The sequence below is a fragment of the Centropristis striata genome, chromosome 15 (assembly GCF_030273125.1).
Source record: "Centropristis striata isolate RG_2023a ecotype Rhode Island chromosome 15, C.striata_1.0, whole genome shotgun sequence".
In the NCBI taxonomy this organism is placed as follows: Eukaryota; Metazoa; Chordata; class Actinopteri; order Perciformes; family Serranidae; genus Centropristis; species Centropristis striata.
Genome location: NC_081531.1, coordinates 15,510,447 through 15,537,210, shown reverse-complemented (window position 1 = coordinate 15,537,210; position 26,764 = coordinate 15,510,447). Strand labels below are relative to the sequence as shown.

The window sequence follows — 26,764 nt, the reverse complement described above, 5'->3', positions numbered from 1 at the left end:
TCATCATCAATAAGATGTTTGCTGCCAATTCTTACTGTTCTCAATGTTGAACAGACTCACTGGGCAAAATAATCAATTTCTGATGCCAACATGCCATTTCTGCTTTAACTCTGTTTTCATGTTGGTAGACAAGAGAACGTGACAATGTGGTCAGGAGCTTGCCAGCTCCACGGAATAATAAACCCAATAGAACAAAAACAGAACTACTATACAGATCAACTCACCTTGGACGCATCTTGCTGCCATTATTTTTCACTTTGGAAAACAAATATTTTATGACCTACTGTTTCACCCAACCCTATAGCTATGTAGAATTTTATAGGCTGGTAGTACTAAGTTAAATCAATTTATCCCACGATAAGTAAATATCACTTTGATTTTCACTTTGTCAGTGTTGTCAATTTCAAAAACAATGCCTTGTGACAAAAATAACTGTGGTACAATGTACAGCAGAGTGTCAACTGAAACCTTTACGGGGTGCGGAGACCAAAGACATCACTGTCAATCAAAAGGTCAATAACAGAATAATCCCATTCACAATCAAAAGTATTCTAGCTGGAATGTACCCTGGTAAGACCATCCTAATGTGTAAGATCTAGGTGATAGTCTGGCCTTATCCCCACTTAATATCAAGAAATTAAAATGTACCAACATCGACCTTGCCAAAGTCGAAAAGCTAATCAGGGACTGCATTGTAGATGATGACGTAAAATACAGGCCACTGCTTGCCAAACAGTAACCTTTGGCCACACTTTATTCATAGCGTTTATCCCATGTTGCAATATTTTTATTGCTAATTGGGTGAAGGCATCACCCACCTCTACTGCATCTGCCTTCGCCTAGCTAGGAACAAATATCGCCTCCCATTTATCAACTAAACAATGCATCAAGTTCTTCTTCACGGGCCAGGTACAGTGGTTTGTCTGTTAAGGCACCTGCCTAGTGGCAATCTACTGAAAACATTTGGAACGGTAACATAGAGACAAAGAGCTTACATGATAGGATGGGCTTACCAGACTAGCAGGAATGTGCGCTTGTACCCGTTTGATTCGCCAACACTTTCCATTGTAAAAAGATAGGATGTTGCAGCAAAAGTAGAGCCAGGTTCAACAAAATGGTGGGTTTTAGAAAATGAAAACAATATGCTCTTCTTGGAATAGTTCAGTGTTTGTCCCTAATCAAGAAACATACTGTTATTTGGCCTGAATAATGACCTGTGAAAAACAAAATGACTCAGGAAGATATCGTTTTTGTGTTATTACCCAACTGGTTTCCCGCAAAGAGAATCAGATTTTGACACTAAATGAAATTAAGTGGTACTTCACAACCCCACAATCTACAATTTCTGCACAATTGAGGGCCCCATTGTTCTCTAGCAGGTAAGATTTCCCTCCACATCATCCAACTAGGACACAAAGAAAATGAGATGGTGCATTATTGTGCAGCAGTTGTCTGGCATTAGTGCAGAAAATATCAGTCAAGCCAGAGTTACAATAGATGAGACAAAGGACAGGAACCGAGCACAGTGGGGAGAAGTGATCCAGTTCCATGTGAGACAGTGAAACAGCCTGAAGGGTCTCATCAGGAGCAAATTCACTGAAATGTAATACAAGCTGGAGTGTTATGTAAAATGAAAGATGGGAGAACCCAGATCACTCATGCCTACTGTGCTGTGATGGCTGATGCATACCTGTATTGTATTGTATTCAGAAGGGCATTCATTTCCTCTCAGATGATTACAGTGGAACACCAGCTGTATTGTTTATTTGGTTGAAAGCACAAATGATATGCATTGATTCCTTATTCATTCATTGTTGAACTTGGCATTGTATCTATGAATGCCGGCAAAATGGGCCCAATTACAGCAAGCGATGCCTCCCTGTGACTCTGCAGCAGAGCAAGATGATGAAGGCCTCAAACTGGGAGGAAAAGAGCAATCAAAGGCCACTTGTTGTCTTTTGTAAATTCAAAAACTGAAATGGAAAACATTTCTTGCTGTGACTGACAATGGCTCACTTGGGACTACAGATTAGATTAGTCAACCACACAAATGTTTTATAGGGCTTCCATATTTTGTTACTATTATAACTCCTCCAGTGTCCTTGACATAACCCCCCCATATGATGGCAGAAATATATATGTCACTTATCCAGGCAAGAAACCACCAATGACCATAAGAAATGACCATAATCTTTCATGATATTTTGTTATATAAGTTGTATAAAATCTCATCACTTTGAAAACAAACTACACACCTCAACAACATGATTAATAGTTTAAAATATGCCTTAAGCTTCCTTCTTGCCTCACAGTTGGTCATGTTTGCAAAAAAAAAAAAAAGGGTTGTGGCTCAACTACAGTCAGTCATGTAACTGGAACTCTTGATTGTCTGAAAGACATCTAGTTAAATACATGTGTGCATTTATAGGAGTAGGATGACACCATTTATAGAACTAAACATCTTAGAAAAGTTACCAATTGGAATGAATGAGACATCTGAACAGGTGTATTGAAAGCATATTGTGCATTTTCATCAGTAAAACAACAAATACATGGCATATCCACTTTGTTACTGTCAATTTGTCTTTCCAGTGGAAATATTGTTTGTCTACACTTATTTACAATCTCTTCCAACTAGCCATTATTTATTGCTGTTAAGCGGCCATCAATAAAACTCAACATCCTCAGAAAATGGGATGCAGTGTGCTTTATTAAGTGTAGAGTCTAACTGATGGTACTTTAACTATTTCCAAGTTACTGTTTTTGGATCATAATACCACTAAACTAATATTTAGTTGTATGACCACAGTTATTTATAAGTGCTTCACATCTGTGGTAAATGGTAAACGAGGGTGCACTTATATACCGCTTTTATCCAAAGCGCTTTACACTACACACTACGCTCATTCACCCATTCACACTGGTGGCCTAGGCTACCAGGGCACACACCATTGAGAATTCATTCACACACAGAGCATCGGGAGCAATTTGGGGTTCAGTATCTTGCTCAAGGATACTTCGACATGTAGCTGCCATGGTCAGGGATCAAACCACCAACCTTCCGGTTACTGGACAAAAGCTCTACCAACAGAGCCACAGCAGCCCACCTTTCAGCTGTTATTCCACTCCAAGATTCTTTAACAACATTCCATAATTCATTTACATTTCTTGGTTTTGCTTCAGAAACAGCATTTTTGATGTCACCCCACAAGTTCTCAACTGGATTAAGGTCCGGGGATTGGGCTGGCCACTCCATAACATCAATGTTGTTGGTTTGGAACCAAGATTTTGCTTGTTTACTAGTGTGTTTGGGGTCATTGTCTTGTTGAAACACCCATTTCAAGGGCATGTCCTCTTCAGCATAAGGCAACATGACCTCTTCAAGTATTTTGACATATGCAAACTGATCCATGATCCCTGGTATGTGGTAAATAGGCCCAACACCATAGTCGGAGAAACATGCCCATATCATGATGCTCCACTGTGTACTGTGGCTTGAATTCAGAGTTTGGGGGTCGTCTCACAAACTGTCTGCGGCCCTTGGACCCAAAAAGAACAATTTTACTCTCATCAGTCCACAAAATGTTCCTCCATTTCTCTTTAGGCCAGTTGATGTGTTCTTTGGCAAATTGTAATCTCTTCTGCACATGCCTTTTTTTAACAGAGGGACTTTGCGGGGGATTCTTGTAAATAGATTAGCTTCACACAGACGTCTTCTAACTGTCACAGCACTTCCAGGTAACTCCAGACTGTCTTTGATCATCCTGGAGCTGATCATTGGCTGAGCCTTTGCCATTCTGGTTATTCTTCCATCCATTTTCATGGTTGTCTTCTGTTTTCTGCCACGTGTCTCTGGTTTTGCTCTCCATTTTAAAGCAATGGAGATCATTTTAGCTGAACAGCCTATAATTGTTTGCACCTCTTTATAAGTTTTCACCTCTCCAATCAACATTTTAATCAACTTTTTAATTCTTCTGAACAATGTCTTGAACGACCGATTTTCCTCAGGCTTTCAAAGAGAAATGCATGTTCAACAAGTGCTGGCTTCATCTTTAAATAGGGGCCACCTGATTCACACCTGTTTTTTCACCAAATTGATGACCTCACTGATTGAATGCTACACTGCTATTTTTTGAACACACCCCTCTCAACTAATTGCCCAATTGCACAGCCTTAAGAGTGCATATCACGAATACTGGGTCTTGTTGGTTTTCTGAGAATCTACTGGACCTATTGGTAACTTGTCTGCCATGTAGCAATAAAAAAATATACTAAAAACCTGGATTAATCTGGTTATTCACATTGGACTGCTATTATTTTGAACATTACTGTATTTTGTATGAGATGACTTAAATGTTGTACTTGAACAGATTATCTCAGCTAAATAAACACTAGAATTAAGATTTTTTGCCGTGTATATTTTTAACAACAACTACACAGCAATATAAACAAGCATGTATTCAGTCAGCGCCACTATGAATTTGGGAAAAATCTATGTAATTTTATACAAGGACTACATCCATTTAAAGCTCATTATTTCAGTCATTTATGCTTCAACAGTTGCCATTATCATATTTATAATAGTATGACATGTGCTTTCTTAATGAAAGTGTATTTTTAATAAATATATACATTTTCAAAACACACATTTGCTTGGATGTTTTTTGCTGCAGTCACATTTTTTCTTGTTATGTAATTGGGTTTTCTTGGCTTGTGATCATATACGTGTGTGAGTTCTCCCAGTTGTCAGTGTTTGGTCAGGATTGTTTCCATGTGTCAGAGGCGCGGGGCAGATCCACCTGCCTGAGGCTGCTCTCTGATGTTGCCAGGGCTCCTCCTTGGGCTTCAGAGTAAAAGTGCAGTTTTTTTTTTCCATTGTTTCCCGATGAAAGAATAAAAAAAACAATTTGAGTGAAAACACTTTTCTTTAAAGGTGGATCTTGAATTCTCGTCGACAGCCTGCTGATGAAATCAAATTTAAACATGACTTGCTGACTAAAAGAACCTGTGGTTTGGCAATTTTAGCCCCCAACCTCACTTAATGAGAATGTATCAAACTTTTTAAAAGTTAGCCCAGGCAGCACCATTGTGTGGTTTTGATATTGTCAGACAGCAAGAAATTGAATTGGATCCCGGCTGCTGCTGCAGGGGCCACTGTTTTTAAATACTGTCAGGTCTAATACAACACTGTGCTCTACAATATGCCTGAAGCACAACATGAGATGTCCTCAGGGTCCTGATGGAAGCACAACAGGAAGAATCGGGTGGTTACCAAAATAAAAACGAATCATGCTCTGGGGCTTATTAAAATTCTTAGCAAAACTAATGTTAATTTCGCCTGAAGCTGTCATGTTAAAGCTACATGGTAACTGACCTGACACAAGAATATTTTAAATTCAAACCATGAGACAAAATGTCCATCTTTTGAAACAGTTAATTCAAATAATGGGATTTTTCTGTGAGACTTAAGATAAAATTAGAGAAGCCCTTGAAACAAGCCAGATATGAAAATGGCTGCACTGCAGTCCAGCAGAAAATCAACATAGATGACATAGAGTGTCTGATGATGAGTTTGATAAATTTAACACAACTGCTTCATGGACAGAAAGTAAGATGTCAGCTGGCTGGACTGACTGTCTTCACTTGGCCGTTTTGCCCAATCACGTGTTTTTATATGCATGACGTAGCGCAGAACAGCCAATCACTGCGCGTCTCTGACAGTGACAGTTGAGCCATGGTGCTGCTGTACTGCAGACAGACAGGAGAGAAAAGCGGCGAGTGATGACTAAGAAACATTTTGTCCCAAAAAAAGTCAATCCTTCTCAAAGATGACAGCTGCACTGACTTTATTTAGTAAATGTTCAAAATATTAGCAGGCTCATTTCTCTCTGAATGAGAAAAGTGAAAGGAGGAAAATAGAAGTGACAGAGGGAGGGAGTGCTTAAGTCCCATCAATGGATATAGCGCAAATCACATGAAAACTGGATTTGGTCTCACTTGTTTGAACTGATGTGCAATTGTGTCTAGGTTACCAAAATATCTATGTCTGCAGCTACAGAGGCTAATACTTAAAGATTTGCTGATAGATTAAATGCTTACAAGGTTTCCACATATGATACAGGCAGCTCCATCCAGTACCATGGAAAAAAAAGATTACACCACCCTTGTTTTCTTCAATTTCTTGTTCATTTTAATGCCTGGTAGAACTAAAGGTACATTTGTTTGGACAAATATAATGAAAACAAAAATGGCTCGTAAGAGTTTAAGAGCGGATATCTAGCCATTTTCCATGATTTTCTTGATAATAATTTTGGTTAATAAGGTCTAATACGTTTTTCAATTACTGTGTATACACAGTGCAACATGATCTCCAACCTAAACAACAGAATAGGTTATTTGTCAATACCACCCAAGAGCAGAGTAGAGCGTCATTATATATACATGTATGGTTCACGGTTATAAAGAAAAGGCTACCGTTTCGTTGAATTTAGGCTACAAAATAACTTACTAACTTTGTGGTTAGGTGTTATAATAGACAGTTTAAAATGTAAATAAATATACGTTAATGCCAGAAGTGAAGTAGTTAAGAGGATGTGACTACCAGAAGTGTCATAGTTATGAAAAAATGTGATGCACAAAACATGAGGAACGGAAGTTCAGTGATGATTTAAATCGCATCATTTACTTCTGTGAAAAAGGTTAAAGTCCGACATCTGTTCAATGCCATCCACCTCCAGTGCAACTTCCCCATTTTATACTCCCCCTCGCCATCACTCAAAATTATTACGGCCGCTAGAAGGCGGTCTCAAAACGGAAATATGGGTGGTATTTGCTGCCTGTACAATCGACTTATAGGGTTGTTTGAGGGGAGACCAGTCTCTACAGTACAGCATACAACTCCTCTGAAAAGCCAAAGAAAATAACTTAATTTGGGGGTAAAATCCAGGTAAAAAGAATGATTTTGCATTGGAGCTTCCATAAAGTTTAGAGACACACAAGGGACTTATTAAAAAACAAGAATGCTCGATAACGAGATAGTAAAGGCTGAGATATTGAGAGTTTTAGTCTCCAGTTTGGGTCAAGCTAAAAAAAACTGCTGATGTCTTGCAAAAAAAAACCCTCCATGCCCCCAGTTTTTAACACCAGCTTTTTATTGTAAATCTGTAGTGTCCAAGCCCAAGCTGAGAAAAACCCTGAAGACATCATCAGAGATATTTTCTCAGACTTGACAAAGCTCCTCCAGAGCCACAAAAGACATTGTACAACTGTTTTCACAGTCTGTCTGTGCAGCACCAGCCATAAAGACTACACATATCTTAATGTGTTTAAAAAAATATCTGGAGTGCCCCTTTAAATTCTAATTGGGAGTGTGGAAAGTAAAGCTGGTCATGACAAAGTGAAAACATACTGTATACACGACATGTTTGCTTTAATCCCTGAATAAATGCATCCTTGCTTTAGCTCCGTAGACTCTAATTTTCTGTCGTTCTTACTCTTGAATTGATTTACTGATTTTTTTGTATGCACTTGCCTCAGCTGGACAAGACTCCTGCAAGAGATGTTTGGAAAATATTTGCATTCACCTCAGTAGCCTTTTGTACATCAACATTATGTAAATATGATCATAAATATTCAAACGTCAGGTGAAATTTGACTCATTTCACTCAGCCAGATTGTCGAACTGTACAGCACAGTCTAATTCGATACCTAGGCCAATAGGCTGCACTCCGGATGGCAGATTGCTGCCCACGCCCACCCACTTAACCCACCCCCTCCCCAACCCTCAAGAGATTTGGAATCGGAGGGTGCGTACTTGACATCCCATCAGTCGACGGCTCACTAACAAGTAGGCCATAAACCTTTTTCTCTCTTTGATTACACTAAGTGCACAGAGGCCAGATGCGACCCAGCCTAGTCATCTGTTGGCCTGCCAGCAGAGTCACTGTAGACTGGCTGGGGCAGCAGGAAGAGGAGGAGGGGGGTCACTCGGGGTCCCCTCCCTTCAGGAATAAAGCCATTGTTCTTCATTACAGCAGGAGAGGCTGCTGGGGGGCACAGAGGGAGAACAAGTCCATTTACACACCTGTTTTCCATCACCAGGGCTCCTACCGGCTTGACTCAGAGCCAAACCACGCTGAACAGGATTCAACCGAGTCTGATGCAGGATTTCTTTGTAATGGAAGCTGTCCATATAGTCAATGTGTTGTGCCAGTTCACAGTGATAACAACAATGGCAATTTTCAAGTTTTTACAAGGCAATAAAAAGAACTATAGGGTCAATTATATTTGTCAGGGTAGAAAAGTGTGTGAAACAGCATTTTAGATCATTAAAGGACACTAAATCTCCAATAAATCTCCATGTCAGCATCAAATGAACCCTGAAGCACCTATATTTTTTACATGATGTGAACAAATCTGAAAGAGTGTAAATCTCTGGTTTCACCAAGAGACAATATTATATGGATTCTTTGGACAACAATACAGTATTTGCTGATCTCAAAAAGTCTGTCATTATACAATTCAAATATAATTCTATTCAGGGGCCTGCAATTCATATGACAGGATATCCTCTTCCTATATAACACAATCACTTACATTTATATCAGCTCACAGAAGCAACTTAAATCGGAAGTTACAATTTTATTAGTGAGCTTTTTTAAGAAAAAACAAACAATTTATTATTTTCAGTTTTTTTTATTACTTTAGATTGTATTAAGTCAGAATTACAAAATAAGAGCATATTACGATGATATGAACTTCATTGATAGACCAACTTTGCCTGCTCTGCGAAAAACATTATTTTCAGCATGAAGAAGGTTCATCAACAAAGTAGCACTGCCTTATGTGCAGCATTCAGATATCTCAGCTTATTCCTCTGAGGGAGCATCATACCAGTCTCTTAATCACATCTGAAATGCGAGACTAACATGCTGGATAAGTGATGAACAGAACTGATGTCTGGAGTTACTTCACCTTCTCATTTCTGGCCTTGAAGAGCCCATGAAGTGGGGACTTTCTAGAAAGCTGCAATTTCCCAAAAAGCCAAGATTGAACGTGCTGAGCACAGCTCCTACCATTCATTTTCTAAGAGAAGCAATGAATCTTATGTGAAAAGCTCAACAGGCTCGAGGGCGACAAGGGACATGCAGGCAACATGGAGATCAAATTTTAAATTAGCTGTCACATAGAAGGGCTGGATGTAAACAATCACGCCTGAGATCCATTTTGTATTCAAGGCAAATAAATGCAAACTGCAGCCTTTACCTATACACAAATAAAACTCTCTGCAGTTATGCCATCATAAACCTTTAGGACATCTCATCAAATCACTGTTCCTGATGAAGGTAGAGTTTGGAATACCCCTTAAATCATCACAATGATGCAGTAAAGATGGCATCCTCCAGTTTACCTACTTCACTAACCATCAGTAATAGAACTCAAGCCAATGAGATGTACAGTAAGCTGTGTGTCAGTCAACAAAGGTGTGACAACAATGCCATAAGAACATAAATGGATTACATGCAGTACCTCTACAAAGAAGCCTAATAAGTTCTGGAGGGATCTACTTGCTCTTGTCCCTTGTCTAAAGGGAACATGACTACTTGCACGCTAAAAACATATATAGAATTTATCATTTCAAAATGCTTATCAATGGGAAATATGTTGGGTTCTCTGGCAATGCTTGAAGCTACTGCAAACATTACTGATACTCATATACTGCAACATCACATACAGTCATGGAAAAAAATATCAGACCACCCTTGTTTTCTTCAGTTTCTTGTTCATTTTAATGCCTGGTACAACTAAAGGTACATTTGTTTGGGCAAATATAATGATAATAATAAAAATGCATATAAGAGTTTAATTTAAGAGCTGATATCTAGCCATTTTCCATGGTTTTCTTGATAATAACCAAAATCATTAAACTCTTATGAGCTTTTTTTGTTGTTATCATTATATTTGTCCAAACAAATCTACCTTTGGTTGTACCAACCATTAAAATGAACAATAAATTGAAGGGAAAAAGTGGTCTAATATTTTTTCCATGACTGTAGATAACAGATATGATCAGAATCCAGAGTCATAGAAATTACGTTAACTGAGAAAAGAAGTAGGGTAATGTTTAAGTCCCATACTTCACTTTTGATTCTCTGGCTGTGTTTCATTGTGCTTTGATTGCCTTGTTTACCCACACAGGTTCTGTTTTACAGTGCTTAAGTTATGGTGTACTGCCTCTGATTTCTAGTCATACGCTGAAGCTTTTCACAAATAAACCTCATACATTCCACATTACAATGTAAGGTTTTGTTAAATTCAACAAAAATGTCAGTTTACCCAAATTAGTCCCAATGAGATTGTCAATACATTCAATGGTGGTTTAAAAACCCATACAAATTGATGTATACTCATTTGTATTATATCATATCAAGTGCATAGTTTGATGATATATCACTAGACTATCTGGGTCAAAATTATCATACAGTGCAATGCTTAATGTAATCAACAACAAAGTGGGAGATCAAACAGAACTTTCCTTTTACCTTTGCATGCCTTCTTATTATTTTGCAGACAATGCAAAAGTGCCTTAACTAACTGAAAAAGGTCAAAGGTCAAGTCTGAGCTTAATATAAGTACGATGATTTTTTTAAAAGACAGAATTGCCAAATTTCGAATAATATGCATCCAATTTGTTTTGCTGGAGAGAAAAACAACATTTATGGTCCACACTTAGTGAAGCTTTATTGTCTTCAGGGCATAACCATCTTGTCATGGTCAAGTCATATCAATTTACATTTTCTCTGCATTTGAACACCTCAAACAGCCCCTGCTCTCACCTGCACTGTCACACCATTACATAACTTCACAAAAATGAAAGCAGAAATGCCTCTCACTAACAGTGATGGATTACCTAACCAAGTTTTCAAGTCTCAGCAAGCCTGTGGTCAGAGCATGCTGTGTTAGCACTCTTTAATACCACCTGTAAAGTACCATGCCCCTGGTGTTCCAAGTGAATAATCTGCATTACAATAGGACTTGCTAAATGCCTCCATGCAGAATTATGTAGGAATTGTATAAAGATCACAAAACAATGTAATGTATGCCTGGGTGGAACTTTAACCACCATAGGGCTGCATAATTATCACTGGTATTTTAGTCAGTATTGGGTTCTTTGTTATTATTTTCCATCTTTTCTAAGAACATTTAGCCTGCAGTATAAATAAAACTAGATTAAAATGTACAAATCTATAAATCAAGAATTAATATTAAAACCAGTGAACTAGGCAGATACTGCAAATACAAAATGTCACAACCAATTCAAAGTTTATTTGTAGAAGCCAAACTCATAATTGCAATGACATAGGATTTTGTGCAGACTTAATTAAGATACAAAATGTATTACATATCTGAATGTGCCTATAGTGGTACTTTGTGATCACGTATTTTACAGTGCATCATCTCTCTATTTACCAAATGTTTTAGATTTGTCTTTTTTCTAAGAAAAAGAGGTGGTCATCTTAGTTTTGCTATTACTTGCAATTTGTTTAAATACACAAGGATAGTCTGAAATATTATGAGCACAATTTAAGACTCATGACTGGTAAAGCCCTGCTTCCTATTTGAGTCAGTTAAAATGGCCAATTAATTCTGCATGTATGAGGCCAGTGATCAACAAATTGTATGAAACATATCACTGATAGGTTATTTCCAAAGAATGAACGAGGTGCACTATATCCACTCTGACTCATCTAAAACAAGAGCCATTGCAGTCGAATGCACTGAACTGTGAATGCTTTCTCATAAATCCATTTCAGTTGAAGCACTTGTGTGATTTGATGACCGTATGAGGTTAGCCTGTGTGCCAAAATGGAAGTTATAGTGAGGGTGAAATTAATTAATGCAGCCTTCTCTGACTGCAAAGCAATTCTTTCCCACACTACCAACTTGCATGTATTTGTACTGAGTGTTAAAAAAAAAAAAATGTAAAAGCATCCTGCAATGCTTAGCACAATGTGAGCCTACAGCATGCACTGGAGGTAAATAATTGATATGCTTTGTGCAAGCGTGGCCTGAGCTTTGTTTGAAATCAGGGGAGCCATTTACATTAAGGTACACCAGCAACTTTCCTGTGCTTTATAGGACTGACATGTCGAATGAAAAAAACATAATCAGTGTGGTTCCATTTTAATAGATAAAACGTAATGGATTAAGCTTGGTGGATAATCCACAATGTGACAAACGGCGACATCTGCCTCCCTGTCATTCTCACCATTACAGAGGCTGCAACTCAGCATAAAAAAGGTTTATATTCTTAAATAGAGCAGCTTTACGTTGAATAACTTTATGTTTGGAATAATTTGTGACAGAACTGATTTGACATAATATAATATGCTGAAATTTACTCACCCAAAGACATAGTTTAACCAGTTATATAATTGTGCAACCTATTTGAACGTTTCTAGTTTGAAACAGCACGCGCGTGCTGTGGGGGTTGCGTTGCCCCGACTACTATTATTTCACTACATCTTCATTGTATCAATGCGCAAAGATAAATAACACCAAACGCGCATCCATCAGTAGTTACCGACTGAACACAAAGCGTTTAAAACGCTGACTCCATCCTGTCAACATGTATCACAACACTTTATCTCACCCTAGTGTGGTGAATAAATGTGTGTGCCTGTTCCGCAGCCCGCCAACTCGCAAATATCTATCACAACATTTCAAATCGTTTAAAAGCCAAAAGCGTCTAAAATTAATGTCGCAGTTTTACCCCACGAGCTTCATCGCTAACCTATTCGCTTCTTGAAGGGGATGACTCAGATTACTACACCCGCAAGAACCTTTGATGTTTCCATGCTTGATGCTATACTGCGAACGCAGTCCCGAAATCACGGAAACACAGCATGGAAAGCAATTGAAATATCGGGCAAATTAAGTTTCTCTTGTTGAGCAGCAAGAGTATATACGCTTGAGGGGATATTTTAAGACACCGCGAGGACCACGCTAACATGCTTATCACTTCGGCACACATCTACAACACCAAGCAGCACACGTTTCACTAAAATGACAACTTTTATAAGGTTCACTCGCCGTTCTGATAGTCTACTCACTGAAATCCAGCGGGATGACCCATAGTGGACGAATTCTAAGAAACAGTGGTTAAATGGAAAATAACTGCTGATTCGAAAGCTATTTTTCTGCCGAACTTGTCAAAAAGCCACGCAATTATTAGTAGGTCTCAAGATACCTACTATATTGTATGGATATCTAAGTTAGTTGCGCCAATACAAATTAACCGAGTCGTGAAAGGAGTTTGCTGCTGTGGCGATTGCTGAAACTGCACGTTGGCAGGGCTGCTGCATATTCCACTTTAACGCACCGCTGTTTTCTGTGATTTACAGCAGTCCAGGCTCCGTTCCGAACAATATGCCACAAAAGTAACCAAGCTGGGGGACTGAGCAAACAAACACCCATTTAAGCATGCCAAATGTGTTTATCTGTGCCTCCCAAGCGACTAAAACACCACGCTATTTGTTTTCACAACAGAATTGGCTACATTTAAGAGTTGCCAGCTGTGTAGCAGCAAAGCGATTTATAATGGTGAGCCGACCAAAGTGATGTATTCCTAGGCAGCGTATCTATAACGCCTGGTAGTAGCTTAGACGTGGCAGACACATAAATCTGCTCATTCCATTCTGTATTTCAACTTTACGGACAGTTAGGTTTTCTTACTTGCTCAACAACATCATACATCCAAATGCTCTGCCGCGCACGTTCAAAAACCGCCCAGTACGCTAATAAAATTACACTCCTCCATCTCCATCCACAGAAAATCTGAGAGGAAAGTGTGTATTCCGTTTAGACATAAAAGGAAAAGTCCTACCTTTAAGAAGAGCCGCTTGAAACATGAATAAAAAGAGAATAGTCGCGAGAGAGCCGCTGCCAGTGTTCGCCATGTTGGACACCTGCTTCAGTATGGCAGAGAGAGGCAGCTTCACCTATAGCTACAACGGGACTCAGTTAATGAGATGCGAAAAAGGGAGGGTACTATTTACCATATTCAGTTAATTCGCAGTTTTGATAAATAGTTTTACTTATCGTGAATGCGTTTCATATTCAACAACTCTTAGAATTTTTTCAGAATTTTAAAAAACTAAAGCGAGGTTCCCAATGCTTTTAACGCTGTGTTGTTGTGCAGGAGTGGTGAAAAGGGCGGTGCGTGCGTGGTGTTATTGGATGAGTCCCATCCTCATGATGGAAAACGTTCCTAGTTCTTTCATGCTCCTGCCTCTCATTTGATAAAAAGTTTTTGTTGTTGTATTTTTTAATTCATGACATTTCAAAAACTTTGCCAATTAATTCAACCACTTGAAGTGGTCATTTTTCAGAATAGCAGGGCCAGCCATAGTATTTTTGAGGCCCAAAGGCCCCCCTAACCCCATTCAATATGTGTGCTGTTTAACCCTTGTGTGGTGTTCGGGTCTGTGGGACGCGTTTTCATTTTTTATTAAAAGAAAAATGATACAATTAATTAATTTTTCAAACTGAGACTCACTGACTTTGGCTCATTTTCTGTGAAGAACATATATCAGAATACATATTTAATGACCACACACCATACACCCCCCCTACACATTTCTATTACATATAAGATGTCCAGGTCCACTGGACCCGGGGCTAATAGAAGTGTGGAAATTGATGTTCTGTGTACCACATACGCACACGCACCCGCACACGCACACACACACGCGCACACACACACACACACACACACACAGCAGGCCTAGACAGGAGGAGGACAGAGTGTAGGTACACAGAACATCAGAGGGTCAAATGTGCGAGAAAAGGAGAGCAGACAGTGTTGACAAACAATGTTGCAACCTTGTGTGGGAACCGCAGGTGCAGAAACACAAAAGAAGCAGTTCCCACACAATATACATGCATCAAGTGCAAAAAGTATATCTGCAACACACACACAGTAAAGCTCTGCCCCTCATGTGTTGTATAGGCTAGTGGCTAAAGGCCATGTGTTCAATGGGGCTGATGTGTTGTCTTGACTGATATGTTTACTCTGTGTTCATGTGTTCAGCTTGTGTTGTGCACCTGAATGGGTTAAATTTCAAGTTCAAAGAAATAAAAGTCAGTAGTTTTGGAAAAACCTTGCTTCACTTGTAAATTTGTTTCCACTCATATCTTGATTTTAATTGATTTTCTTTATTATGTTTTAAATAATAAGTTATAAATGTGACCTAACAAAGGTAAAGGGCAAATATTAACCATATATATTGTTTATACTGCTTGTAATTGGGATAAAATAAACATCTGTTCAGTATTTTAACATAAAAGTGTTTGATTGTGAGGCATTAAAAGCCACAAAATGCAACGGGTCCATCAGACCCACAAACGCTGGCTGAGTAACAACAATATGAACATTACACAAGGGTTAAGCATGTGCCAGTTGTACACAGCTGCATTTGTGAATTGCATAGGCCTAACTTGCCTTTGTGCAATACACGTTACTGGAGCCGTTCACTAGAGGGTCCACCAGATAAGTCAGACCATATAGAAATACCGGATTTCGTTATTATCTTGCTTATCTTAACCCAGGTCATGGTGGGCTGTACACCCCGGACAGGGATAGACACATTGAGTCATCAATTAAACCTAAGCTGTATGTCTTCGGACTGTGGGAGGAAGCCGGGGGACCCAGAGAGAGAGAAAACCCACACTGACATGGGGAAAACATGCAAAACTCCACACACAGTTAGATTCAAATCCCAACCCTTTTGCTGTGAGACAAAAATGCTAACTTACTAACTAATGTGTAGCCCAATACTAGATATGCAGGATGTACATAAAAAACAAGGCAACACTGCGGGAGGCTTCTTTATTCAAAGATACTAGATATAAACTTCTAAACTTTCTCTGCTATATTGTTAATTCTGAGATAAGGGCAGAAAAAGAGACAGCGGTGCCAGTGTAGATGATCTCTACCTGCATGCCATGACAGTGATTAGTACTGCTCCACTGTCCCCATTGTTCATGTGTTTATTGCATCTTTCGTATGTGTAGAATTACATTCTGGCAACATGCACAACCATTGCTCCAAATAGATGCAGGACATGCAAGGCAACCATCGTGTGAAAGCAAACACGTCACAAGTATATCTCTGGCCTTCTTTCCATTTTTTTACCTGGACTTCACAGTATCAGGAGAGAATCCAGCATGCATGGACCTGGAGAGCTGGCCAGCTCGGTGGGAGCTGGTCTAATGCCAGTATTGTTCACTCTCTGAAAAAAAAAAATCAATATTATTGCTACTTATTTATTTGTTGTCTGTCCCAAAAAAAAGTGCATTCAATAACAAAACTTGAAATTGTGAAACACAAGGCAGAACCTAGCATCAAAACATTAAGGTTCTGAAAAGTTATGGGTAATTTATTTTACACAGTGTTAACTCTCACTTATGATGAGATAAATATAACTGGGTAAAAATATTGGCCACCTTTAACTCTAAGACACAGTTTTTCAAGCCGATAGAGCGAATTGCCTCAAGTTACAGCACTTCAGGGTGTCAGTGGGCCATTTTCAAATTACTAAAAATATTACAGCCTGACACATTCTCATACCAATTCATCACATACTGACGCTTCGTCACGGCCCTCAGCATGTAACACCGTCACACTCTGAACCCCTTTGCTTCGGTTTTAGACATGTCAGTGAGTGTGCCACTCTTCAGTAGTTACATGCATAGTGGATTTTCAAAATAAACTTCTGTGTCCACAGGAAATGGTTAACTTTGGGCAATAAAACCACTCAACTGTGGTAGGCTAAAAAACAATTACTTCCACTTGTATCTACAAGATGCAGTTATGCAGGTTGACTCTAGATAACAACACTGACTTGTGGTTTCACATGGGACACAAACAGTCAGTCTCCTGGGTCAGTCGCATCCACCACCCCTACCACCCACACTAAATGGACCTTTTTAAAAAGGTGCCTCATGCATAAGAGGCTTTTACACTGTCGCTTTAAGTTTGTTTTTCAATAAAAAGTTAGAGCTGTTGTAAAAATACAGAAAGTTGGTGCTGTTCTGAAATCTCTGTATTTATAGTCATTTTCAGATGTAGCATGTACACATACATGTATATATTTTTCAATGTTTAACATTTTTAAACACAAAACATGCGGTTTATTGGTGTGGTGGGCCTTAAGTTATCCATGTAAGAAGCTAAGACAGAATAACTATCTACAAAGATAGAAGAAGAACAGAATGTCAGGTATAATAATCATTTCTTTTTTTGTCTTTTTTTTTTCTTCACTGGTGTAAAGCAGCAGAAGGTTCTTTGGTCAGTGCCATGACAGGCATCAACGACCTTCTGGCCAAACTTCAAGCAGCTGCCTCTGCAATGGAGGCTTTGAACATCGCTCACTCACATTCTGTATCCCCTCCCGCCCCCAGGATGCAGGAAAAACTTCTCCTGAGATGGGAGTTGGGTGTACAGGGTCCTCAGCCAGATAGGACCAGTTCACCTATTTACACTTCATTTCACATGTTACTAATATATCCACCTCATGAAAAGACATTCAAACCACCAGTGTTATTTGTGCTTGTGTTAGAAAGCCTGGAGGAGCAGCATGATGCCGAGTTCTTGTCGGCAAAGTCGAGAAAAACAGGCGATGAAGTGCTTGTTGGCTCTAGGATAATGTCCTGGATCCACCGGTCCTCTGTTCTGCTCTATTTATACGCTGGTGGTTTACCAACAAAATCCCAAATTGGTTATGTGCCACTGCGATAGCTAGCTTCAACAGTGCTAGTTACTAGATGACTTAACGTCCTAAATAAAAAATTATCTTTGTCACAGCATTTCCAGCTCATTAATTCACCCAAAATAATACTAAAACAACATGCAGAAGTATTGCAATGTTTGCGGTAACACCCCCCCCAGCTGCAGGCCAGACACTGTCTGAGACGTGTCTGTAACTTGTGACTATGCGTTATTGTCCCCATTCTGCAACATTTTTTATAATCCTAAATGTTAACCTCAGCATCTGTAATAATGTGCAACTCACAGCCGCTTCATCAAGTAGACATCAGTGTTTGACAGCTATGGCAAAACCACTTGGACAAACCATGCAGAGCCGTATACCGAAATACAAGAACTGATAGTTACAGTTAGTAATAGTGACAATTTGTTAAGTTCATTTTATGATTGGACTGTGGTGCATGGAGGCCTGAGTTTTTTGGGGGGTTTTTCAATCAATTTTCAAATCAATATGTTGGGGTGGGGGTTGGGGTCCCACAATATTAAGCATTAAAATACAGAGTCCTTTTCACTTCAACCACTCACTTAAATCAGCTAACTGATTAAATTAGCATCATTTGTTGTAAATATGACAACAAATGGCATTCAAGAACTGCAGTATTGATAGCTTCCATTATTGTCTTCTAATATTGTGCATACAGTCATGGAAAAAAATATTAGACCACCCTTTTTCTTCAATTTCTAGTTCATTTTAATGTATAGTACAACTAAAGGTACATTTGTTTTGACAAATATAATGATAACAACAAAAATAGCTCATAAGAGTTAAATTTAAGAGCTGATATCTAGCCATTTTCCATGGTTTTCTTGATAATCACCAAAATCATTAACAAGGCATTAAAATGAACAATAAACTGAAGAAAACAAGGGTGGTCTAATATTTTTTTCTGTGACTGTATATCACAAAGTATGTTTTAGTGCAGTGAACAAAACTGTACAGTCAGGCACACAGTGTACTGGAGTCACTTCCGTGGCTGCCACACATATTGTTTTTTCTCACCACCTCACCTGGCATCTTTACCATCTGCACATATGGATGGTATAAATTAACAGAGACTTGAAATAAAGTCAGTGACAGCTCATGCACAATCATTATCATCCATGTCCTCATTATGAGTCTTAAGTATAATGCAGGCCTACTTCACCATAACCGAACTTGTGGCCACCGAACTTCCACTGGTACCACTTATTGTCATTTTGGCAAGGTGTGAAGCAATCAGTCTGATTACTGTAAACACATAAATACTGCAGTGACACTTCTTTGTAATGCTGCATGATGGATGCACTGGCACTGCTAGAGGACTACTTGAATACAAGAAACATTGATCAGTAGGCTCATATGCATCAACATTCAATAACAAAGCACAACTCAGATTCAGATCAGGAACCCGCCAGTAAGCCATGCCAGCGAGCCACCATGGCCAATGCAAGGACTTTGGAACTGGTAAAACTTAAAGGCATGCAGCCCTAGTTAATTAATTACACCTGTCTTTTTTCCTGTTCTGTCATGTCAAAATATTTGCTGACACAGTGCTCAGGACCATTGAAACTCCAGAAAAGGAGAAAGTCCAGCCACTATTGGAGTTTAGTTCCAGAGCTGGTTATCCTTCTTCTGAGAGGTGATGTTTTACATTCCTCAGACAAGTTTTTGTAGCCCGGGGGCAGCACACCAATGTTATTGCCTAAATCTGTGACCTAAGTAAACCCCACTCTAGTCAACTCAAGTCTAACCTGATTCTAAAGAAATGATATATATGATTAAATTCATCGCAGCATTCCACGGTTTAGACTGCTCACAACTGATTGGGCCCAAAAGGAATTAAAAGATCAAAACAAGCTGACATGCTGTACTGACAGGCCCAAGTGGAAACTTGTCATTCACTGGAGATGAAGCCTAATGATGCTTTGTTATGTTATCCTATGTGTAATGTGGTTGGCTACATAGCATACTGTATTTACTAACATTTTGAAAATATATTTAAGCTGATGACCACTAGATACTGTAGTAACAGGGGCTAGAAATATTTATATTTTTTATGTGTGTATATGAGCTGGTGCATTTTAACTTTGAGGGTTATATGCACCAGATTTAGTTTTTACCTGCACCTGTAACATATTATTTTTAATGGCAGTTCAAATATTGAAATCATGAAATTGTCGTGTTATGATGTAATTTGAGTTCCCTTTAATTTTCTCAAAAACTTTAAAGTAAAATAACACTGAAAAGTTCATCAGACCTCGAAAAGAAAACATTTATTTATTTCATTAATGAGAGATTAAAAATTAGGACATTTTAATGTCTTACAAAGTGAAATGACTTTCCCTGAACAGCAATGTACAGTGAAGGTACTTTATGGACATAGGGACATTTGAACAGAAACCCATTGTGTCTCTCAGCAGACCTTAATTGGAAACAAATGTTATCATATTAATATTTTGCCGATATCACATATTCAACAAGATTTATAGTGTTCAATCAATTATGGGTTTATTGCAGGGTTTTTTCCCCATCCTTTCTGGCACCTCTTAGAACAGGTACCGTAACATCGTTAATAGGGGCGCATCAAAATCCAAGTTGCAGCTGGTCTGACTGGGGTCGACTTGAACGCTGCTGCTGTTGCACTATGCTGCTCTCTGTTATCTGTCGGGGAATTTGTTTTTCACAGTGTGAGAAAATGAATGTGTGTGTGTGTGTTTGTGAGAGAGAGCATGTGATAAGTCAAGTCAGCAGCCCTGCACATTTTTTTCTCCTGTAAACTGAGAATTATGTGCACAGCTCAAATTTTAGATGCACGACCATGCATATAGACATGGCAATTCAAACCATGGCATACATATATAATGTACTGTACCTTCTCTCAGAGTCTATCTAGAATGCAAGCTGCAGTCTGTTTATGTAGCCATACATTCTTATAGGTTCACTTTTCTTTCCTTGGTGTACGTCATTACCTTTGTTGCAACTGTTTTTCTCCTGAAGGTCTCTGGAAGGAAAAATCAAAGCTACCAACCTATTTACCAACATTGCCATCTATCAACCGCTACTGCACACAGGGCAAGAAAGGAGGAAACCTTGAGCAAGTCAAGTCAAAGAATAATCCTGACCCTAATTCTGCCAGGAAGGTCGAGTGCACAGCAGATGCCGGAACAGGACATTCATGTGGACAACGACAGTGAAATGAAAGCATATGACTCAGACAAACGTAATGTTGAGGATGGTTGGCAAGCATCAGCGTCTCCGGAAGGTAGGTGCATAACCTCGATCCACTACCAGGGTACAAACAGCACGTAGGCCAGTGTCTTATAGAGAAGATAAAGCCACACACACACACACACACACACACACACACACACGGCTCACAGAGTCACACACACTCATACAGATGGTAAGGTGCCGTGGTTCAGCAACCATATCAAAAAGCATCTTTTTTTACACATTTCAAATACTTGCTCATCAAATGCATCAAAAAAAAAAATTGTATGATAAAAATGTATTTAATTAAAAAACATTTTTTTTAAATGTGATTTTAAACTTCTATCCAAACTGATATTATCACATTATAGGCATTTAGAATCCTCAATATGGGTCTGACCTTAACCTTGCTATATTAAAAAAGATGAGCTGTGCTAATTTCCCGCATCATAGACTTGAAGTGGCCAAATAAGTATATCTTAAAGCTAGAAGGCTACAGATTCAGCGGTGCATGCTGGGTGGTTTCTGTCAGTCAAAGCAACTATTGACTGACAGTAACCACCCAGCATGCATCCCTGAATGAGTAAACAGCCAATTGAAATGTAACAGGGGAAATGAAACACTTAGGCCATGGTGAAGGCAGTGAAATTCACTGAGATGTGTGCGTGTCCCGATCATATTCTTAATGCAGACATGAGGACATTTGGTTTTCTGACGTGTCCAGGACTTCCACAAGTTACAAAGCAATAAAAGGCACAACTTCCACCTCCTGGTTATTTCACCATAGATGATGATGGAAAGTAATGGCAGTATAGTTTACACTTGCCCCAACGATATGAAGAAACACAAATGTGGTCTGCAGCAAAAAAGTGCACAATGAGTATTAGGCTGTTTGGTCTGGTAGTATGAGAGTGTTTGGTCTGGTAGTATGAGAGATTAGCATAGGAAAAACAGATAGAAGAACAGATACACACATGCATGCATGCACACATGCAGCCAAAGAGATGATCCCCTGCAGGCTTACAACTTGCAGAGATAATAACTCGAACATGACAGGACATATCACTTCAATGCATATAGCCAAAGACTGTGGTTAGGCTATATATTGAGCAGTTTATGTTTTTGTTTGTTTTTTAACCAGGGTATAAAAATGTGTCTTATCTCAGAATGAGAATGCATTTTAAGTATTTAAATACACAAATACAGGCTCTAAAAGTATTTTGCTATACATGACATCCTACTTTCTTTTAGAAGGTTATCAGAAAGTAATTGAATACATATTTTAAATACATTTAATTGAATCTCTTGCAGCAAATAGAAATGTAGGAGGTGTGCTGAGTTCCCAGTGGCCTGTGTCAGTACTGCAGCTGTCTAGACTGGGGTAGGAGAAGGGGTACCACTCGTGAGCCAGATGGTGCTAGTGTCGGTCATATGACAATGTGAACAGATAGGCTATGAGTTTCAATTTAAAGGTTTCCACAGTCAGTGCTTCCTTTATCGCAAAGGGGGGTTGATTTCAGAGAAGGAAACCACTCTGCTGCCTGCAGATTTTTTGATTCTCAGGAAAGTAAGGTAACCAATGTCCTGTGATCTGAGGCCAAGAGCGATTACATGATGGATGATGAGAGTGGACAAATATTGTGGTGTGAGCCAATGATGATTTAACCAGCACACTTTACAGAGAAGTGTGGGCTGGATGTGAAGGCAGAAAATGGAACATTCTTATTTGTGTGAATATTCTGACAGCAGCATTTTACATGAAGTACTTTCACTAACAAAGGCCGTGCCACTTGTGTATGCAAATCTGTTAATTATTGGGTAAGGTTGGGGGTGTTGAATAAGAGTCTGTGAAAGAGGGATGAGAGGGGTCCAGAGGTGGGAAGAAATGGGGGTCAAGCAAGAGATTGAACAGAGGTTCAAATCAATGATGGGTGAAGGCCAGGAGAGGAACCCAAGGCGTGAGACTAGGGGGTTAGGTAGGGGGCAACTTCTCGATGAGACTTTATAGCTTCATCATCCCCCCTGCGGTCCCTGTAATGAAAAAGCACAGAAGTGAGACAAAGGTGTTTCCAAGAGACACTTGCTGTATATAAGTAGGCAGAGAAAATGGAATTACGTAACAAAGATAGCACAGTAGTGTACTATTATTTAGCAAAGTACATAGCCAGCTGGTTAGTGTGAAAATACAAATATACATAATAACACCTTGTTCGACATATAGTAGTAACTGCAATGACTTTGAAAGTAACAAGTTACCAAACACTGTTGTCTATCATGCTGATTTATTAATCATTAACTGTTTTCTACGATAAAATAAAGAACTTTTGTTCATGCATGCAAGAGGATTGAAGTCTAAACTACTGTATTCTGCTTTTAAGCCAAGTTCAGACCAGTTGAGACCAAAGAATTGCAACAACTTGCAACTACTTGCAATGCACAGGTTCTGGAACCTGCCAGTTCATAGAAATGTGCCTTGATGGGGAGATGTAACCATGGCATCTACTCTTGGTGGTTCCCCCATCTGGATTGTTATTGAGCTACTGTCCACAAGCGAAAGAGTTCAAGTATCTTGGAGTCTTGTTCATATGTAAGGTTAAAATGGGTAGATTTACCAGTCAATCTATGTTCTGATCACCTGTGGTCATGAGTTTTGGCTAGTGATGGAAAGAATGACATTGCTGATACAAGCAGTCAAAATGACGTGACCAGCTGATTGGCTGTTGAAACAGGTGACATGCCAAAAACAGCCACTAGTGACTTGATAAACTGAGGTAACACCATCATCCAGTCTGAGATGAGCCAATTCACACAGTTGACTCCTAAAATGTGAAATATTTGTTTTCTTATCATATTTGTTTTATATTTTGGTGTATTTTAAATCCAGTATTGTGCTAAAACCATGCGGCAACCTCCGGGTCTGAGCAGTGAGGTAAAACAGGAAGTCTTAAGCTGCATTCTACTGAAAATTCCAGCAGGGGTTGCTGACGGCGGCTGCAAAAGCATTTTGGTCCATTCATTTCAATACAAAATGAGAAAACTTCTCACTTGATTTATTACCTCTTTATTACCTTTTTTAAGGACAATGCTATGGTCTCAATCGCTAGTAAAAAATCTTCTTCAAGACAATTTGATGTTAATAGTGTAAATAATGGCAGAAAGTAGTAGTAGAGTAGAAGAAGAAGAATCATATGATTTGAGGCGTGGCTACCTTTGATTGACAGGTCATTAACAAGGTGAGCCATCATCAGGAGAGAAGTAGAACAATGCATATCCACGACATTGTGTCAATAAAGTTAACGCCAAAATGAACATCCCAGTTAATGCTCCAGTTAATGCTAACATGAATTAGCAGCGACTTCGCTCAGTCAGGTTGCCGGTATAGAGAGGCATGTAGTCAGTGTCGTCAGATCCCTCTCGCACCTCCACAGTCCAAATATGGTCTGCTCCCCGTTCCCGGAAACAAGATAGCGACACAAGATGGCGACGAGTGTAACGCTGAACTTGATGCCTCAAACGGGCAGTGTTGACCTTTGTGCTTTGCCATACAGGGGTCCACTAAGGACCTTAGTGTGTGTGTGTGTGTGTGTGTGTGTGTGTGCGCGTGTGTGCGCTTTTTGTAACATTTAATCACAATGTGAAAGTCACACAGATGGTAATAGCCAAAGACTTCTGAGAAAAGATATTTACATGGCATGTTGAGCCATTTCATACGTGAATTACCAGGTGCACTCAACACTTTCTTGCCGCTGTCAACATTGTAGATTATAGCAAGTTAAAGTTGCGTTGTGATCAACAAAAGCTGTTCCACTGGGCCTTCTTCATGTGTGTAGCTGTGTTGCAGCACACAAGTGAAAATGACTGATATGACAAGTTGGCCTCCCCTATTTTTTAAAAGTTGACTTTGCACTTGTACTGAGACAAAGAAGCCCACCGTTTGTGTTTAATCTGACAAGGACCACGTTGTTGTGTACATGTAAATGACACAGTACAGCAGAACTGTGACACTGGCCTTGGCACTGCTGTGAGACAGATGGCTGACAGACAGGAGAAGAGATGTGAGAGGCACAGTGAAAAAGAAACAGATTTGTTGCTCAACATTACATTAACATTAAAACAATATTTCAGGAAGATAATACAGCTTGCTGATGATAATTGCACTTTTTTCATTTTGTCAAGGTTCAAATTATTGGCAGGCCAGAGTAAGTAATTGATCCAAGTGAAGCAGAGAAGAAGAGAGAAAAGAGGAAATGGGCTGTCTCGTGAGGCAGCGTTAAAGCCCCAGTATACATTTATAACCCTATAAAACTGGGACTTTTTCTCATTTGTGGAAACTGATTTATGTTCTCATTAGATCTCAGTGCTCCAGAAAATATGCTCTGTAGTTTCTATCATCTCACTGACTGAATGTATGACTCTGAAAACAAGTGTTTTTTGTTGCAAAATGAAGGACTTGTTCATTTTAACAGCCTACAATTAAAGAAGGCACCAACACAAGTCAGTACTCCTTCTTATAGGAATAAAAGAATGCTTTATTTTGAGGATCAACTAAAGGATTTGAACTGGCCAAACATGTTTAATTATTGAGTAGAATCTCATGTTTCATACATATTCTTCTGTTATTTACACAATGCTGCAACTACAGACAGAACTCAAGTTTCCCCAAATCTTCTTCACCACGAACTTGTTTGGGTGAGAATGTAACTGGGATTCTTCTTGTTCTCATGCCAACATTGCTTGATTTCTTGCAGCCATTGACAGCACAGTTCAGTGTGTGGAGAGCTGCAAGATAGCGTTATCAGCTTGTATATTCACCCATTTCTTTATCTCCTGAACATTGTTGAAAACTTATACCTGCTTAACCAGAAAGAATACTTTCCAGAGGAGACATTAATCAGGCTGTTTGGACACAAATGTTACAAGACGATTGAATGGATGTTATCAGCAGTAATCAGCCTGTAAGAATCAGTGGGTATGGGCCTGTTCCACCTGCTGGCAGGTTGAGAAGGTTGTTATCAGCCCATTCAATGGCCGCTTGCAAAGCCATTATGTTCAATTAAAAGGCCGCAGTTTCCTTATGATTATGAAAAACAAAAATAGTCTTTATTATCTCAATGATAATACGGGCAGGGAAATAAGCACATGGGGGTAATCCACAATGGAGCTGGGGGCGGAGACGAGAACACGGACAGGAACAGGAACAGGGAAGAGCTCCTCGGAACAGCAAACACAAAAAAAGAGAAGTCAAACGTTCTGGCGCTGAATGAGTGGAGCGCCGAGGTACATATACTGCAGGGTGATGAGGTGATTGCAGGCAGCTGCGGCAGGGAGACCAGGTGGAGATGATTGTGGGGCGGAGTTGGGAAGCCGCACCCCTGCACACACACACAGGGAAAAAACCATAAACTGTATATAAATAATGGACGTAGTCACCGTGACATCACCCATTGGTTTGTGGACTGCCCGTTGGAAGCCTCGACTTCAGCGTTACACTCGTCGCCATCTTACGTCGCCATCATGTTTCCGATACGTGGAGCAGACCATAATTGGACTGTGGCGGAGCGCGAGGGATCTGACTATACTGACTACAGCCTCTCTACACCGGCAACCCAACTGAGAGAAGCCGCTGCTAATTCATGTTAGCATTAACTGGAGCATTAACTGGGATGTTAGTTTTAGCTAGCAAAAAAACAAAAACAAAATGTATCTTTCTTACCTCAGAAAACTGAGCAGCGACTCCTTGGAGTGTC

At 39.4% G+C, this 26,764-nt stretch overlaps 1 protein-coding gene across 4 annotated transcripts in view; it reads right to left on the bottom strand.

Annotated features, from left to right (window-relative positions):
• cadm1a (cell adhesion molecule 1a) overlaps window positions 1-14,039 on the bottom strand; it is a 395,256-nt gene extending 381,217 nt beyond the window's left edge. For 2 of the 4 annotated variants that reach the window (XM_059352242.1, XM_059352243.1), the window contains exon 1: window positions 13,886-14,039. In XM_059352242.1, coding sequence (XP_059208225.1) covers window positions 13,886-13,958 — 73 coding nt within the window. In that variant the 5' untranslated portion in view covers window positions 13,959-14,039. The remainder of the gene's footprint in view (window positions 1-13,885) is intronic. The other 2 variants (XM_059352244.1, XM_059352245.1) reach the window with 1 other exon arrangement.
• Between the last annotated feature and the right edge of the window lie 12,725 nt (window positions 14,040-26,764).